The 19,828-nt window shown below is 42.4% G+C and overlaps 1 protein-coding gene across 2 annotated transcripts in view; it reads left to right on the top strand.

The window, feature by feature from the left end:
• Positions 1-19,828, top strand: part of FMN2 (formin 2) — a 621,781-nt gene that overhangs the window by 221,277 nt on the left and 380,676 nt on the right. For both annotated transcript variants that reach the window (XM_069234681.1, XM_069234682.1), the window contains exon 6: positions 10,021-10,165. In XM_069234681.1, the coding sequence (XP_069090782.1) occupies positions 10,021-10,165 (145 nt within the window). The remainder of the gene's footprint in view (positions 1-10,020; positions 10,166-19,828) is intronic.

Below are 19,828 nucleotides of genomic sequence, written 5' to 3'. Positions count from 1 at the left end.
CTGGTGCTTGTGAGATCTGGAAAGAGTAGGGGCTGCGGCGGCACCAGCAGGGGGGCAACTAGGCATCCCCTAGTGGAGGATGCCAAGAGGAGGGCTGTGCAGGCGGATCTCAAGGAGTGACGAGATGCTCAACCTCCTCAATATGGCAGCCTATAAGTCCAAAAAGAACTCCTCACATCAAACAAATGCTAGCCAAGGCCAGTTCCAGATGAATGAAGGCCCACCACGAGTGCAGTCCCGAAAAGAGGGGCAGTAGGGAACCATCCCGTCTGAAAGCCTCCCCAGCATTGGAGAAGCAGCCCTTCGCCAGGGACCTCATGGAAGATTTCTTTGCTACACTCCGCCAGGACATTTCCCAACTGAGAAAGGAGTTTTCAAAGGATCTAAAAGACATCTGACACAAAGTGGTGGAACTGGAACAACGAGTCTCCTCACTAGAAATCAGCAGTGACACTAGGGAGGATGAGCAGGACTCCCACAGGAGTGAGCTAATGGAGTTGCGAGAGCAAAACCAAACGCTACAGGCTTACATTGAGGACTTGGAGAATAGATCCCGAAGGTCCAACATTCAAATTGGGGTGCCCCTACGGGCCGGGTGGCAGAGAAGGGAGGCATTAAGGACTATGTGAAATGCTTGTTGAACCACGTTCTCCCTGACCTGGCATCCGCATACATACAATTGGACAGAATGGCAAGAGTCATAGTCTCAGGGAGCATGGGCTCAGATATTATCACATTCCTACACTATTCCTACGAAAGGAAGCCATCATGGATGTGGCTTGCCAATAGGGCCCCATACAATATGAGGGGCAAAGTATATCTCTACCAGGACCTGGCATTGGGGATACCACATAGCCACTGACAACTTAAGCTTCTTACTACCCTCTTGTAGAGCAAGAACATGAAGTACCTGCTGTGTGCACCCACTTCGCCTGCTCTTCACAAGGAACGGTGCGCCGGGTTCATCCTATACATCCCGGAAATGACGAGGGGGACACCGAGCCAAAGCAGCAACTGAAGGTTGGGTGCCAACCATGGTGCGAGGGCAGATGGACCAAGACAACAAGAAAGAAGACTTCGGCGAGCCCCAAAGAGCATGAAATACAATAAGAATGCCACGCAGTTCTTGCCTAGCTACAAATGGACGATCCTGAGGACTGATCTCCAGGCTCAGACTGACCAACGCCCTCTTGGTCGGGTTGCTGGGGCTGGCCAGACAAGCTAAGGCTCCACAATGGAGGGCGGTTGGGCCGGAGGACTGCAGGGACTCTCACCAAAGTAGTAGGATGGTACATGGACCTGATGGGAAACCATATGGCCCAAATTTTGTACTTTATACTTCAGAAGGGGGGGGGGCGGGAATTTATGTTCAGTTTTGTTGTTGGGTTCTTGGGGACAGTTGGGGTTTACACCAATACACTATGGTGGCTTAATACACTTCTTCCCCAGTCACATACATCAGGGAGCCACAGCTCACAGCAGGAATTTCCCAGCATTACCTAGCGAATTTGAATTCACGGATCACTGAAAATCCTAAACTTTAATGTCTGTGGCTTTAATGCCTCGATGAAACGCTGTGCATAGCTCTGCAATATCAAAACTCTGAATGTGCTATCTGTCTTCTACAGGAAAAACAAGTGTTGAAAAAAGAATGGCACCATCTCCGTAGTCAGTGGTTCAATAGTCAACTTCTACTGCCAGACACCAGGAAAAAGGGGGATAGCTATCTTACTGGGACTAAGTTCAATGGCAAATTCCTATCTACCATTGCAGAGATTCCCAACAGGTTGTTAGCATTGTATATAGAGCACTGATTCTGCACCTTTGCACTCTGTAATGTGTACGTCCTTAACAATAACCAAGAGCACTTCTTTTGTGAGGCACTCACAGACTGTCTTAACTCCAGGCACAGATGTCCTTACTGGGGGCAATTTCAACATGGTGATTGATCTCACTCTAGACAGTTCGAACCAGAGGGTGGGTCAAACTGGAGCCTTTTCATTGGGGTTTGGGCCTGGCTCAAAGATATGGGACTGGTTCATATTTGCCCACACTACCCCCCTTATAAAAAGGGTTGTACATTTTACTCACCCTCACACCAAACTTATGTCTGGCTGGACTACTCCCTAAGCACACCGCAGCTCCTAGCATGAACTACCCAGGTAGATCTAGGGCTCATTACACTTTTGAACCATGCCCATGTGCTACTCAGACTGGGAGCCCAATGGTCCACCACAACAGAGACACTGGAGATTAAACAACAACTTACAAAGGCGTGCAGAAAATATGACTCCATATGCTTCTGCATTACTACTTACCTGACAGAGAATGAGGGCTCTGTCCCACAGATAGCTACACTGTGGGACACCCACAAATAAGTTGTCAGGGGCAAACTTAGTGCCGACTAAAGGGCTAAGAGACAGGAATTAGAGGGCAGGTAGGCGACCTTGAGAAGCAACATAAAAGCACTGGTTCCTGGAAAATGTGGTGACAACTCACTGCAGCAAGTTACTAGCTTAAGGCATTAAACTGGGCCACTTTAGAATACGCACTCATCTGCACTAAACACACATATTACGTAGGCAGTGACAGGGCCAACAGGGTGAGGGCTTGCAAACTCCAAGCACGGCAGTGAAGAGAGACAATGTAGCTCAGATCACCCACACACACTGCAGAGGCTTTCCAACATTTCTACACGTATCTATGCACCCCACACTCCTGTCACTCTAGGAACTTTCAGGTGTACTGTGACACATTCACACTGCCATCTTTTACCACACATCAGTCAGAAACACTGGACAACGACATCACCATGGCAGAGGTTGTAGCTAGTATATCCCGCCTCTGTATGTGGAATGACCCTGGCACAGATGGGTTCACAGCAGCATTCTACAAGCTCTTATGTCCACAGCTCTCACCCCTGCTTGCCAAGCTCTGTAACTCATTTGCACAAACTGGAATGTTCACCCCTACCATGTGCATGGCAGCCATCACTATTATTCACAAAACAGGGAATGACCCCACTAACTTTGCTTCTTACCATTCAAATTCTTTGCTCAACATAGATGCGAAAAACTTTGCAGGTATCTTGGCATGGAGGCTGAGCCCCTCTATGTAGGACCTGATAAATCCAGGTTAAATGGAATTTATTCCTGAATGGGGGTGCCTGGATAATAAGAAAAGCATACTCCACATTATTGACAAGGCCACGCATACCAAGACCCCAACAGTTTTATTATCCGTAGATGCTGAGAAGACATTTGATAGAGTCTATTGGCCTTTCCTCCAAGAGGTGCTATACAGCATGGGACTGGGGCCAAGATTTTGGAAATGGATATTGAGTGGGTATGCCCCCCAGAAACTAGAGTCAGAGTCAAAGGGGCAACATTGGGCCTCATGCAGATACAGAGGGGGATTCAGCAAGAATGTTTCCTAACCCCACTTCTCTTTACTCTCTAAACTGAGCGCCTTGCGGAGGCCCTCTTACAAACCTCTTGCCGGAGTAACATGTGGCGAAACAGAACACAAAATTGCCCTTTACACAGACAATGTAATTCTGGTGCTGGGGTTTCAGTGGTAGATTCACCTGATGGATGATATGGATAGGAGCTCGGTAAGACTCTGACAAGTGAATTGAAGGTGTAAGAGGACATACGGTGGGAGACGCCCTCAACTGGGATGAGACCTGTTGCAGTGTTCCACCTCAGGTTTTCCTTTTTTAGGTCCACCTTTTTCTGGATGTAGCTATCAAATACTGTAAATCAATAAGCAGATTTAAACCATAAAGTTCAATAGACCCTTTGTTAAATCCTCAAGTCAAAAGTCAGGAACCAACAGCCACCAGCCAGCAAAAGGAAAGATAGGCAGGGACCAAAATGTCAGCTCTCCCAGAACCAAGGCACCTAACATCTAGGAACCAAAACCCAAAATGTTGCCTATGCATGTTAGATGTACTCTCCTTGCCTATCCTCTTGGACCAAATTGATATATGAAACCTGGTTTTTCTGTGGCCGGCAAGAGCAGTGTTAGCTCAAACAATAGTCCACACAACAATGGCCAATTCGTTTTAAGTAATGCAAGATTCAAGGTAACAATATCATACAATCATTTCGGTAAATATAATAATTTTACAGGAGGATGTTTTCCTGAGGTTGATGTTCTATCCTTGATTTATGACACATAATAGGGTTTGTAACATAAAGCCACATTCACTGTTGTATCTGTGAGAAATTGCAGCAGACAAGCTCCAAGATTTTGCCATAAAACTGAGGCTGTGAGGGTGTTGTTGAGGAAGGGCAAGAAATTAATTTGGGGTGAGGAACAGCAGTTTACATTTTCTCTTAATAAGGACAACATTGCCAAAGCTGGAATTCTGGCACCATTTCAGATGAGTATACATTTTTTTGTTATGGCTGATGGTAGTGCTGTTGGAGTTGGGGGTGCTGTCACAGATGCATGGAAGAGTGGAGAAGGCAGTGGCATTTGCTTCACGTTCATTGACAAGTGCTAAGAGAAATTACTCTGTCATAGAGCGAGAGGCATTGGCTGATGCATGGGCAACCAGTTAGTTCTTGACCTTCATATGGGAAGGCACAATCCCTTTGAGGACAGTCCATAAGCCTTTGCTTAAGGTATTGGTCCCAGGATGTACAAATAATTTTTCAGAGAAGTTTGCCAGGTTAGAAGTGAAATTGCAAGAGTATGATTGTAGGATGGAATATGTGCCAGGTTGGAAGCGCAAGATGCAGATTGTCTGGCAAGGCTTCCAGACAAAGCAGCTGAGGAGTGTGAGTTGGTCAAGGAGAAGGTGGTGGCAATGTGAATGATGCCCCCAAAGGTTTGGAGGGTTACATGTCTAAGGAGGAGTGGATGAGAGCCATGGAACAGGATACCACTCTCAAGGGTGTGGTTAAATTGGTTGAAGGTGGAGTAAGGAGAGGAAGTACATTGCCAGACATAGTGAAACCTTTTTTTAGGGTGCTGGGTAAACTGTCTGTTCAAGATGATTGGTTGTGAGAGGGGAGAGATTTGTGGCACCATATACGATAAGTAACAAAGTTAGTACATTTAGCACATGAGGGTCATCTTGGTCAAACAATAACTCTGAAAAGAGTGAGAGAGAGGTATTGGTGGCCATTCATGGACAGCCAAGTGAAGGCATGTGAGGTCTGCAGAGTCTCTGAGAAGATATTAGAGTGGGTTTAGGAGGTATGGAAGAGAAACAGCATCTGCCAGAGGCAGGTGAGGTGTGGGAGAAAGTCTGCTTGACTTCTTTGGACCGTTTGCATTTCTCCAGGAACAAGAGAAGTTTGCTGCTGTGCCGGGAGACCCCAAATCTACATGCAGCACACATGCAAAGTAGAAATAATGAGAAGACAAAAAGTTATTTTCCCTTGTTACTCCAGGCTCACGCAAGCACGCCAAAATTCATGGGTGGATACATAGGAAAATCCATGCACACTCATGGAACAAAATTCTGATGCAAAGTAATATGAGGCTTCACAATGCACTGTGTTTCATTACTTCTTCTTACAAAGACATTCAAATGGACATTTGAGTGGGTTTGTAAGTACCAAAAAGGACTTTGTGTCAGGCTGTGTCAAAAAAGTGAAGCTACCGTGAGGCAAAATCTTTGTAAATCTGGGTCACTGTATCTGAATGGTCAAATAAAAAATCTAGCAAGCAGTGAGGGCATATGGGGTTTCTGGAAAGTCATTATGATACTTTATCTAGCTGCACTGACCAGACTGGACAGGTAATTGTACAAGACTGAGATCACCAGAGAATAGTACAGGCAGTGTGGGGATATCCATGGGCGAAGAGACAGCTTACCACATTTTCATCTCCTTCCCTAAACATTCCAATAAACACTCATTACCTGTTCTTGGGAGAGCAGGTTGAGGCAGTGGACAGAAAGGAATGGCAGAATGTAGTCATAAATGTTCAGAGATAACACAATCAAACTGTAAGATTGATTTTTGTATGCTAAAACGTATTGTAAGTATTATCTGGAGGTCAGTTAAAGGGTACTGAATGCAGGGGCTCTGGAAGTAGGTGGGCAGAAGATGCTGCAACGCCTTCAAAATAACCTTGCAGGAGGTTAGACGGAGAGTGCGGAATGGAGGCCTTTACATTTTTTTGTGATCTTGATGCATTTGCTTTATGTCCCTGAGACAGAGGTCTGTTGTCAGGCAATGTTTTCTGACCAACTGCTGCTTCTGTTTTCTAACATGAAGACCGGTATTTACTTTTCCTTTTTCTGAGGAAATCTTGTAAAGTAAACCATGTAACAATCTTGCTAGGGTGAAGGGGGTGTGAAAGGACATTCTGTAGGAATTCAAATGTTTTAAAACACAAATACATTTGAATCTTTTCTAAGTAAATTATACATCGAAACAAAGAAAGTACAAAGGAGGCACATTTCTTTACTTCTGAAATGTGATGGAAATAACAGGAAAAACAAACCAAGACACTTTACATTTGTGAAGTACACATGAATAATATGCACGGAACCCCGATTTTCAGATATTATCATTTGCGTTCACAGCAGGTTTAGCCATTGAACTGTGAGATAATGTGGTCCAAAATGCACCACCGGAGATCTACGACTCTCCTGCAGCTTGGGCATGACTCACCTGCTGCAGATGTTCTTTGTATAACACTTGGATTTTTCAGGATCCCTATAACGTTAGTGAAGCAATGTTGACAGCAGCACCACCCAGCACCACTTTGAGGCTCTTTCTACACCTTGGACGTATTCCATGTTTCTGATCTCAAACATATATAATCTTATCGATCAATAGTTTCCATTGAAACATAGCACCACTTTCAGCATCTTTCTACATCCTGGACGTGTTGCATGTTTCTGGTCTAAAAAAATATATGTTTTCTTATCAATCAATAGTTTCCATTGAAACATACATCGATATATTGTAGTGGATGATGCGTTTGAGTAAGCAGTATAACTTTAAACAAAAGGAAACTCTGTTGAGCGATCTTCCCAGAACCTTGACTGACATATCATGAAAAAAACCTGCAATACTTCTCTTCTGAAAGCACCACAAGATGTTCCTGAATATACAGAACTTATATTGAAGGGAGCAGTGGGGCACTCCCACTTTTACTCTCAGGATTCTGGGCTGTGCCAGTAGGAACTCAAGGACCTGCAAGGTATAGCTGCCACTTAAAGTTTTAACTCAGTAGAAGCAGTGGTTCCCAACCTGTGGTGCATGGCCCTCCAGGGGTACGTGACACATCTCCAGCTGGGGCCTCTTAACAGAAACATGCATGTTTTTATATTGATCACTTCTTTTGTGCAGCAGTTTAGTTTTAAAAAGGACTGCAAAGTTCCTTGTACATCCAACAGCTGTCGGACAAAAATAAAAGTGTCAAGATAACTCTGGTGATTAATGTACTTGCTGAAGAGAGATGGGACTTTTGTCTGGTGGCAGTTTCAACTCATCTAGGGTAATGTAGATGGTAAATGTGCTTACTGCAAAGAATATGTATCATGCAAAGAACAGCATTTTATGTGCATAGCTCAGTGGGTTACTGCTTTTGTCACAAAGATTATTTTTATACTGTGCAGTTCATAATTTACAATCGTAATCTAGCCCAGTGAGTTATGAACTTCCATCACGGAGCTGCATGCAAACTGCATGGCACAAATTAGAAAGTTATGTTCTTCCCAGTCTTTCATTATCCTTATGCTGCTAAAAAAAGGTTTGCTTACATAGAAATACATCTTTATTATTAAAGGCAATGCTAAGCACTGTGTTATGTTCTGAATCCTGAGTTTGTGCTCCGCCAGACCAAGCACTCTTAGAAAATGCCTACCAGTGTGAATGACATGTGAATCCTACACCTTGTAGTCCCCTGTAAAGTGCTCCAACACCCTACACTAGTACGGGAGGTGCTATAAAACAAAACAAATGAATTACAGGTGACAGAGAGGCTATGGAGAGTTGAGGCCATTATGGTTTTACTTCCACTCCCCACCACATATTTATGTGAATAAGCTTTCTCAAATCTTATGTACCTAACAAATGAAAACAGAAATTGCTTGGGAAATGTAGAATCTGATCTGAGGATTCAGCTTTCCTAAATAAATCCAAACATTGAAAAGTTAGTCGCCAAAATGCAGCGCCAACTTTCCCGTTAAAACTTGTCAATTTTTGCATATTTTTTAAATATAAAATATTTATATCTTTAGTAAGTCGAGGATTTGTTTCGTGTGCACTTGTTTGAAATTTAAATTGTACAAGTTGCTTGGGGGTCTCTGGCTTCCATTAATGATTCAGTGGAGGTCCTCAGGAGTCAAAAGGTTGGGATCCACTGCCGCAGTACACAGCAATTAGAAACCAGTTGTGTAACAAAACTTGAGGGTCCCCTGCAAAATACATGAGGTCGGCCCCCACGCTCTTGCACCAGTCAGGGGCTCTGAGGCCAGGGGGCCACTGCCCATGCAAACTGTTGGAGGGCCCCCTAAGAGCTCAAGGCTCCTCCACAACGCGGGGACTGCCGGCGCTATTGTTATGCCACTGTTAGAAACAGATACAGGAAGAAGTACTTGTGGGCCACAAACTGGTTCTCACAGTGAAGACAAAGAATGCTTCAGCGACATTTTCACCCTCCATTAACATCAAGACACCAGAGCTTCTGGACACAACAAAGACATTTTGTGGACCTGTGCACCTAAAATAGATTTATTAGACCACAGTAGGCCCATTTCATCTCGGCTGAGCACAAAGCCTCCCCTCTAAACTGAGCAGGAGTGGAAATAATTCAGCAAGCTGCATATTGCGTTTATCACTCTCCACCTTATGATTTAATCTACAAAACAAAATCTAATCAGGATTGAAAGTTTATATGTAACTTTTTTGAGCTACCACCGTGTTTTACTTATTGTAGCTCCTGTGCTATTTGGCAAGGCACATGCCACATGGCCTATGTGCACAAAGTTCATTTCTCACCTTTGTTCAGAGAAAGTTCCTTTATGTTTACATTGCCCAAGATAGTCCAGCTTTAAGTACTTAAGTTTAAGGGTAAACGCCTAACTCAGGACAAAAAGTAGTAACGACAACATTAACAAAATTTCGAGTGTTAACAGAAATACTTGGAATCGCTATATTACCTACATTTTGCAAACTAGGACATAGCAGTGGTTTGAGGCTAATCGCTTTGTAGATGTAAAATTGTAAAAAAATAATGATTTGCTAGTTGGCTGAGTTGTAAGCCAGTTTAAATCATCAGACTGGGGTAAATGTATTAAAATGTTGGGCAGTCAGACGCGTGATGCAAAACAGCAGTTTGTTTACCATTAAAAATGCCTGATGCCCAGCAAAATATTGTCAAGGACCTCATGAACAGCAGTGCAACCTAACCTTCAGTAAGTGTAACCCTTGAGATCATGTTTCAAGCTCCTGAATGTAACTTTGAAGTTAGGAATGGGGAATAGATCGGGCTCTTTTCAGCAAGGAAGAGGGAAGCATCCAACGTGACATCCTCAAAGGTGTATCAAAAGCATCATGTATGTCTTAGGTTTTTAAGGGGAAAATGGTTCACTGTATAGTCTATGTCATGATCAAAAGTGTTCCGTAGTAAATCCTGTTACCGCACAAATCGGAATTATCTGTTGTGCAGAGTTTAATTCCCGGTTGCGATAAAATCTGCATCTCACTGAAAAGTTTCGACAGCTCAAACCTGCAAATGTTTACTGGAGATAAACGGCCAGTAAATACGAGGACATTCATATTTTGGTGAGGTAACCGTCAAAAACCCCATTTTGTGCCCTATTTATAAGGACACTGATTGGAACAGGCGATAACTGTCGCAAATGATAAATCGGTGTCAGGTTTTTATGAATGTATCGATTATCGTATCCGACACCATGGCACTCTAATGGAGGTCTAAGAGTGCTTTCTGCTAAGGAAAAAAATATTACTGTAGATATAGTTTAACTGAATTTTTTTTTTTAACTTGTCTGTAATACCATTGACATTTTTATTTGCATATCTTTAGGGATTCCAGTGCTCCACTTGTGTGGGATAAAATTGCCGAGCTAGACGTAGATTTTCATGAGTTTGAAGACTTGTTTTCTAAAGCAGCAGTAAAGGAGACGAAGAAACCAATTTCTGACACCATTACTAAAACCAAGGCTAAACAAGTACGTACCACCGTGTTTTCAACTGCAAATTTCGTGGTTTCTGTGGCATATTGTTCCATAGTGGCATGTGTAATGGTTGTATTTCAAATAAATATGGTAGTTAGATGCGGTTCTCTAACAAAATATGTGTATTTGTGTAATTAGAGGTCTGTAGAATTACCATTTTGCTGCAGAAGATGGATGAAGTTTACAACTTTTGCAATTTATAAGGGTGCAGAATTCGTATACTTTACCCAACTTTGCTTAGAGCAATTTTTCTGGAAATAATATAAGTACGCATTGCAGGATTTTTCTCTGTAAGCGTCCTACCGTAAGCAGACATTTCCATATGTCTCCTTTAAAAATAAAATTACATACTCATAACGTTAATCACAGTGCCAAGGTTTTTAACGTGGTAATGTGGGAAGATGAAGGTAAGATGTGTGGGCTTCTGGAAGAATAGCAGAACTGGTAGGGATCAAGGCTCATGCACTAAATGTGGTGTATTACATATAAATCCACCTGGTAGTCAGCATTATATATTTGGTGCCCGATTTACAAAGGTAAACGTAGACCAAAAATCTAAGTTTACACCAAAAGTCTAAGTTTAGACCTAAAGTCTAACCTTACTCGTAGTAAAGTTTAAATTTAGAGTTACTCTTGTCTGGAATATAAGTGCAACTTTGCTGGATGCGTGACATTGTAAATACTCCACATTCCTTTGCAGGCAAAATATCTAGAGCAAGACTATTTTGTAAAACCATGGCTCTAATACCAAGTAACTCTGTTTCTACAGCTAACAGTGCACCCCCTGTACTGGTTGTGAATTTATACTCTAAGGTACACAGTTTTCTAATCTTTGGGTCATTTAAAACTACTACTAAAGTGGGTATTAAAATTTCAAAATGTTGCCTACTATTTGGGAAGCACTATGATTAGCTCTCCTAGGAAGCCCAATTTTTGTTATCTAATTTGCCTACATGATATTCCTTAGGAAATACTAAAGCTAAATAACAGTTCCTAACCCAATTTGCAGTAAACTTGCAATAAGCATTCATTCCACAAACATAATAAACTTCATGGATCATGGAATCATTTCCAGCAACTATTTGGTCTGTGTAAACTAGAATCTCAAATCTATAAGGGCACTCACACCAACCAATCATCTGAGAATTCCATTCTCCTTCTTCCATGTAAAAAATAACTTTCCATGCCGCCCCCAATATAGATTAACTTTTGGCTGTAATCCCAGAGTTTTAGATTTCTCCTCTTCTTTTCCCCACACACCCTTTGATTAATCTCTTCCCTTCTTTGCGTTCAATGTAGTCTTTTCTCTTGTATCTTCTTAATCATCAATAAAGTCCTTTCCAATCTTACTCAACTTACAAGTCAAATTTTGTGTGTGGGCTAACACAGTGTCAAGCTTAACCTGTGATCGGAAAAATTGCTAGATGCTATCCATGTATTTGGCATTAGAGTGAAGATTCAAATGTTTATACAGGGGGACTTCTGAAAGAACCAAGGGCCACATGTACAAAGATTTGCAAGTCGAGTCGCAAAACCGGATGTACAACAGTGTACTTTACACTGCTTGTGATTCCCAATGGGGTCGCAAATGACCTACCTCATGAATATTCGTGAGGAAGGTCGCAATTTGCAACCCCTTTGGGAATGGCCACCCTCACAGGGACGGTGGCCTGCTGGAGACAGCAGACCACCATGTCTGTGGCTGCTTTTAAGTAAAGCAGTTTTTTTTTTTTTAAATGCAGCCTGTATTCCTTAAAAGGAAAAGAGATGCATTTCAAAAACAAAAATGAAAATTTTTCTTTTCGTTTTTTCAGAGCAGGCAGTGGTCCGTGCGACCATTGGTGGCTATGAAAAAATAATTTTGCTTCCATTCTTCCTGTTTGCGAATGGGTTAGCACCAGTTTGAAGCTGGTGCTAACTGCGATTGTTTTGCGACCGCATTCGCGATCACAAAACCATCATACATACTATTTGGATTCGGTATTAGGAAGGGATGCCCTTGACACGCCCCTTACTAATACAGAATCACAAAACCCAAACTGCGATTCAGTAACAAGTTACCGAATCGCAGTTTGAGCTTTGTACATCCCACAAAGCATTTTTCAAGTCACAAACTGGCAGATTCTGCAAATCAGCCCCTTTGCAACTTGAAAAATGCTTCGTACATCTGGCCCCAAATCATAATTTGAAACATAATATTCAAAATTACTCTGATGATACAAAAGACTTAAAATTATGCCCGGGGCATACCATATATGAGTGAAATATGATGATTCATCATAACTTGTGATACTTGTGCCGGCTGTGGATACAGACATAACAATCCTTTGCATGCATCAGATGAGAATACTCATGCAGAAGATTGAAGAACACATCCGTTGTAAAATTTCCCTCAGAACTAGGGGGAGCAGGTGTGCTCAAACGTATTAATAAGCATATCATTAAGGTGATAGAGACTGTAGATGCTAGGACCACTATGACTTTGCACTGGTTTAGTAAATGTATCAAAATGTTTTTTTGTAGATTCGAAAAGAAAATGCAAAGCTCAAACATAACATAATTAAGCTAATGATTCATTCAAAACAAAGACCAGGTTCAGCTGTTTCAAAGTCAATCACTAATCTCACTTCAATCTTCTTCTAAAATCTCACCCCTACTCTTCTACCGATGCCTGGGCCCTAAAGGTAATTGGAAAATTAAATTCAGGATTTCAGTCATTCAGAAGTGTCAATTGACTTCAAATCATTCACAATTTATTCAAAATCAAAATGCAACAGCTTTTAATCATGGAGGTTTCTCAAAAGCAATCTGTCAGTTGTCAGTCTTATGTGTTATCAAGTCAGCTCCACTCTCAGCAAAATATGTCAATACAGGAGCGGAGCACCTTCGAATAGGTACCTGTCTTCTTTTTGCTTTGACCACTAGTTTTTGTCTCCTCATTGATGAGGACTGGGATTGGTTTTTCAGACATAGAAACTCTGTCTCTCTCCTCTCTTTGACCACCTCTTTTTTCTTGACCCCTCTCTGCTCACACTGCTAGTCCCTTCTCCCAGCTTAGAGTCTGTGCTTACAGCGTTTTCAGCTTGGGACACTATGGCTATTTGTGCCTTGCTCACCACAGACCCTGCACTTGACTCAAATTGACTCTGAGACATGAGCACACACCCTTTTTTTCCCTCTGAGCTCTCGGATGGTACTGAGGTTCGACCTCTGTGTCTCAGTAGTGGCTGTGACCACTTCTAGTCCAGCTTGTCTCACTTTCAGGATGTGCAAGGCATGAATCCAATTCAGAAGGCCACCACACTTAACAGCAGTGTTTGTGACCGGAATGACCAATTAGGATTGAGGCACAACTTCCTCACCTGTTTCTACACCAAGACCCTGTAACCAGGAGTGAGGTCATGGCACTGCTCCTGCCTTGGAAGGGGAGTCACCAATTCAACTTGGTGAGAGACAGAATGCACCAAACAAGCTAGGCCTTTGCACTAGTCAAGAATCATATAATCTGTAATGTTCACAAGCACAGATGCAGACACAGCAGGAAGTCTCAAGGCCCTACCTATGAAAATGTCATGGGGGACAGGTCTGTCCTGTAATCTTGAATGCTTTGCTGACCCATCAGTATCAATGTAGAGGCATCAGGCCATTTCAGAGAAGTAGCTCAACACTTTAGCAAGACAAGACTTCAAAGTCCCATTTCTGCACCACAATTCCCGAAGCCTCAGGTCTGTAACTATAGTGAAACTTCTCAATCTGTAAAGCTGCACACAAATGTTCAATCACCTCAGTTATGAAGTGACCACCACAATCTGACTCCAAAGAAACTGGGGTCCCAAAATGGGGAATCAGCTCTGTTGAGCTTGGCCCTCTCTGCAGGTTCATCTCCCAACTTTTTTGCCTTCACCCCTCCTGTTTTCTCAATTTGTGCTGGCATTTGATAACTAGTGCTAAAGTTATTTTTATCACTCCTTAAGACATAGTAAAATTGCCCTACACCGATGGGTGCATTTAATATACTTATTTGACTCTAGTAAAGTGGTAGTTCAGGGTCCATAAATTAAATGCTTCTAGTGGACATGCAGCACTCATTATGCCACCCACCTACGTTGCCCTTTAAAATAATGTTCAGAACTGCCATTGCAGTCTGTTTGCAGTTTTAAACTGCCAATTCAACTTGGCAAAAATAAACTTTTTGCCAAGTCTAAACCTTCCTTTTTAATACATATAAGTAACCCCTGGGGTAGGCCCTATACAACCCATACGGCCGGGACAGTGAATTTAAAAAAGTGGACATATACTTTTAGGTTTTACAATTCCTGTAGTGAAACACTCTTAAATTGGTTTTTCATTACTGCAAGGCCTATTTCGGTCATAGGATAAGCTGGGTTACTTTATTACATTTACTAAGTACAAACCTTTGATTAGGAACGGGCAGAAAGGTCATGTTTGGTCTCAAATTAATTATAATTTTAAATCCTCTCTAACGGTAACACTGGATTTTAAGTTTCACTTCTGAAAATGCCACTTCATCAAGTTCATCACTTTTCTCTATATTTCTAAAATGGTGTGGGACTTTTCATTTGTGTGTTTTTGACTTTATTACTGTTTGTGTGCTGCATAAATAACACACTGCCTCTAGGTTAAGCCTGACTGATTTTATGCCAAGCTACCAGAGGGTCAAGCAGAAGTTATTTTAGCAACTTTTGTCATCCACCTTGACAGGGATTATGGTTGTTGCTGGAGAAGGTTCTTCACCCCTTCAATCAAAAACCCAGTTTCTTACAAACTCCCCCACTAGTAGATTGTCCACAGTAATACTGTCCTTTCTCTTAGTGAGGAACGCCTCCACCTACTGGGAAAAGAGGCAAACCACCATCAAGATGTGGCGGAGCCCATTGCACATAGTCAACTCAACAAAGTTGAGCTACATTCGGTTAAAGGGACCACCTGACCTCCCTATATGACGTGCTTGGGCTGCATTTCTCGCCCATGCATTTATCTGCTGACACGTGACACACCTGTGATATAATTCTGTTGCAACTACATGGAACTGTGGTTTATCCAGTATGTGTAAAAGAGATGAGCCATCTCCTGTTTGCCTGTGTGAGTAGCACAATGGAAATAATGTGCCATAGGAGGCAACACATAATCAACACAGGACAGCCATCTACTGAAAACCAAACATCATCTTCATTCTAAGTACACTGTGCTTTGACCCACCTCTCCTATTCACATTCTGATGCTTCTTCCTGCAATCTCTTCACCTAGTCCCACTTATCTGCAAAGGACAGCAAAAGGATCATCCAGGTCATACTCAGATTCATTTTTTAGTCTGCACAGAAGGTACCAGACCCAAGAATGCAATATCTCACTATTTTATCAGCATAGAGGTTGCCAGTATTTACAAGATAATTTTCCCGCTTATGTGCAGCACACTTTACAATGGCCACTTCAACTAGCATTTGCAATGCATCAGAAAGTACAATAACATAGTGCCCATTTCACATAATGTACCCAGACGAGGTCAGAAAACCCCACTGGGACCACAATTGCCTGAATTTGTGGACCAGGCCAAAGCCATACTGACTATAAGTATAGATGGTGATACAAGTGGCTCTAGTAAGAGTAATCAATTTAGCCACCTGCGCAGAAGTTACATTGCACCAACAGGAGGCATCCACTACACCCACTAAGGTGCATGTGGTGCAGGCTTCTTTCAAACTTCCTCGGTTCTTCTCTTAAACAAGTGCCATCAACAAACCACAATTCTGTCACTTTAAGGCAGTCATGGTCTACTCCATCCTTATCTCTACCGCAACAGGTAATTGCAACAGGATGGCATGGTAGAGACAGGAGCACCTCCACAGAGTGATGTTTTCCACTCTCTGCAATAAGGATAACCTGCTCATATGTCACCTATTGGTCATGTGTTGGGTTTGAGTGCAGGTAAGTATGATTTTGATTGTATGGGGGGCCATAACTGTAATAGGGTACCCTATGACTGTGCCCTTACATTGCTAAATGCTGACAACACCTGCAGCCACCACCTTTAGGCAACCCGCTAACGCTGTGGCTATTGGGTCAAGAGTGGCTAAAAAATAAGCAACAGGACAGCTGGAATTTCCATGGGTTTGAGTAAGCACTGACAGGGAACAGCCTTCCTTCTCAGAGCACTCTAGAATGAAAGGTTTCTCATAGTTAGGCATTCCTAGAGCTGGATCTCAATAGAGGCTTTCTCTCAGCTCAAGGAAGCCTTTTCCCACAATCGTCCCACTGTAGCAGATCTAACACATTTGTGTGTGAGCCTCTGCAGAGGCTTGACCACCAGGGACAAGTTGGAAATCCACGGATGACAGTAGCCCACCATTTTCAGGAACATCCTGAATTCTTCTGCGTTATGGGAGGCTTCATTTGCAAAATAGTAGAGACATCTTTCTTGCTCCTTTCTTAATGTGATGCCCCTTTTTAGCCAAATGGCTTAACAGGACTATGATAGCTTGTCTGTGTGGCTCTTGCCTTGTCAATGCCATAAGTAGGTTGTTGATGTATTGAATCAGGACTGAGTTCCACAGTAGTTTTAGCATCTCCAGATTCTTTTTCAAGATCTGGTTAAAGATCTAGGGGTTCTGTATATAACCTGTGGGAACTCAGCACCATGGCAGCACTCTTCTTGAACAGCACGATGCCAGAACTCTATTCTTGATTCAGAACTCGAAGAGGAGCTGACTATCTTCATACAATGGAATGGAAAAGAACGCTTGTCACAGGTCTATGACTGTGACTCACTCTGTGTTGCAAGGGGTCTGAAAAAATATTACAGTAGTATTCTGTACCACAGGACAACATGGGACAACAATATTATTAATCTTTTGAGGTCTTGCACAACCTGCCACTTCTTGTATGGGTCCTCTAGCCGCATGATTAAGGAATAACAGGAACTCTCCACTCTTTTAAAATGCCCTGCCCTAGAATGGATTCAGTCACAGGGGTGACTCCAGCCACCGCCTCTGGTGAAATGTTATATTGGGCTCTCCGAGTGAATTCAGCATTCAGCTTATTGTGATCTTTAGAGGTTCAGTACCGTTGACCAGACCAATGTCTTTGCCAGAATAATCCCAGACTTCCTCTCTCAAAGAGTTCTTCAAGTCTGATGGCAAGTCTTCTTTGTTCATTTAAAATCACCATCCTCATTGTGTGTTTGAAACTTGACACCATCTGGAGTACAATAAATCACCCAGTTAAACTTACATAAAAGGTCCCTAGCTAAAAAGTTAAATGAGCTAGAGTCACATATCAGAAACTGATGGTCCTCTTCAAGGGCACCCATCTTTACAGGGACTTTGACAGAAACTGGATTCGCTATCTGTTTTTTAGTAACTCCTAAAGCTTGGACTTGTTTTCCAAAGAGGAGTAGGTTTGGGACTTCCACTGTCTGCATAGTAGAAAAGGTAGTTGATCATAAATGATACAGGGTGGCCATTCACCTCTCCCTCTACATATGAACTTCTCTAGCCTACCTCCAAGACTGCACCAGACATACAATATTTCTGCCCTCTCAGGCACCATCATTGTGATTGATCAGATCCTGGATCTTCAGAGGGTAGACTGGCAACTGTTGAAAGGTATCTGGCCTCAAAAATGAGTTCTGCTTAACTCTGGAGCAGGTATTAGCATTAAACCTTGGGATAGTCAGGTTGTGTTGCATTATCAGGACTTGGAGCATGTTAGGATTAGGAGATATCTAAATTTGCATACCTGGAGCTAGCATAAAATTCACAATAGGTCATTGGCCATCAAAGTGCATTCAGCTTGAATTCGACCTGCACTTGTCCTTAAAATGAAACAATTGATTACAATAATGGCATGGCCTTGTTTTCTTTGGCATAACTATATCAATTCCCTCATCCTGATCAACGGGAATTCCTCGTGCCCTATTGTGGGGGACACTATTTCCACCATGCATGTTTTTACCATGTCTGGACAACTGTGCTAACTTCATCTGAGTCAGCATGAAAGTCTTTATACTTTTTGTATTTCAGAATTTCATTCAAAGTCTTCAATTGCCAACAAACCCCATTGACTGGATGTGTGAACTAATTTCCCGTCGCAGCTCAAGAACAAACTGTGACACAAAGATTTCCTTGCTTTGGGTTCTAGACCAACACTAGGATGATGCAAGACCTGCATTAGTCGTTCGTATTAGGCAGGCACAATGACTCCTTGGACTCTTGTGTAGTCCTCAAGATTTTCAACCAACTCTATCTTCACCCCTACTCATCTAGTATTCTTAGAGGGGTGTCTGTGTCTGATAATCATGACTCAGGGCTATCAATCTCTACAGTTGGCATGCACATAACAGGAGTTGCTCCTGTTTGGGTCATGCTCCCATCTCTGAAAAGGTATCAATTCCAGGCACAAAAGTGGTTGTGGTAATTGAATGAACAACAGGGGTTGCAACAACAGTAGCATTTGTCAGTAGAGGTTGCACAGGAATGTGTGGTGTCACCTTGGGAGTTGGAAGGGAAATCAGTGGCATTATCTGTGAAGCTTGGAGTGGAATGTGTGCTAATTGTGGATTTTGGAGTAGAAAAGGTGTTAACTATGGTGGTGGAAGTGAACCAGACACCCCTATTAAGGAGGCCCTGATTGAAATGTGCACTAGCACCTGTATCTGAGGGTGGTAGGAGTCCCATAGATGGCTGAATGGTTGATTTCCCCTACCTTGTTGAACTATGTTGTATGGGGAGGTTGAGAAGCCAATAAATCATCCAAAAAGTCACCACTGGAGTCGCTATTGCTCCCTTCATCATTCTTTACTACACCTTCACCCAACTCCTGTGCTTTCTTTCTCCCTTTTCTTCCAGTGGTTGAGAGGGTACATCACGACTTTTTCACTCATATTCTTTTTCTGTGCCTGTTGTTCTGTGTCCTCCTTGTCTCCCATCCAACCGTTAACTGTTTTCTCGGCTTTATCCTGATATTTTTTCTTCTGTTTTGTGTGTGCTGCATGCTTCCATGCATTGAAGCCTTCACATTGAGGTGATCTAGGAGGGGCCTTCATTACATACACCACTCATCTCAAATTCCCAATTATCCTTTAATTGAAGGTACCAAAAGGAGGGAACTGCAGGAAACCTTCAGGTCAGTGATCTTAGTTCATTGTTTAAGCCAAATACACATTTGTAACCTGACCTGGGTCATTATATAATGAAAAGGCGTGCCCTCAGGAAGGGCCTTCTCACCTTCACGGGCAAGTATCTCCCTGTCATCACTAAGCAAAGCCCTTAATTTCTTGAAAAATGTAACCTTTTCTGTATCAGTAACACAGTTCAGACTCAAAAACATCACTTGAAATAACCAAACATAAAAGCAAATCACTAAACTACAGGCAGCAACACTAACTTACAATTTTAGCACATCACAAATGAGCCACTCACAAAGTGGCACTCTCTGATTTTACAGCAAATCTTAGCATGACACACACATCAACTGACCAATACCAGTGCAGCACCTTATGAAGCAACCTGCAGCACATCAGAGTAGCTATCATTCCTCAGCAGTCAACTTCACACAATTATTTAACAAAAAGTCTTGTCTGTTCTACAAAAAGAAGATTCAAAGCACACAATCACTTTACAGTAATCGGTAAGTAACATC

Source organism: Pleurodeles waltl, chromosome 5 (genome assembly GCF_031143425.1).
Source record: "Pleurodeles waltl isolate 20211129_DDA chromosome 5, aPleWal1.hap1.20221129, whole genome shotgun sequence".
In the NCBI taxonomy this organism is placed as follows: Eukaryota; Metazoa; Chordata; class Amphibia; order Caudata; family Salamandridae; genus Pleurodeles; species Pleurodeles waltl.
This window is presented reverse-complemented; position numbering and strand designations above follow the sequence as displayed.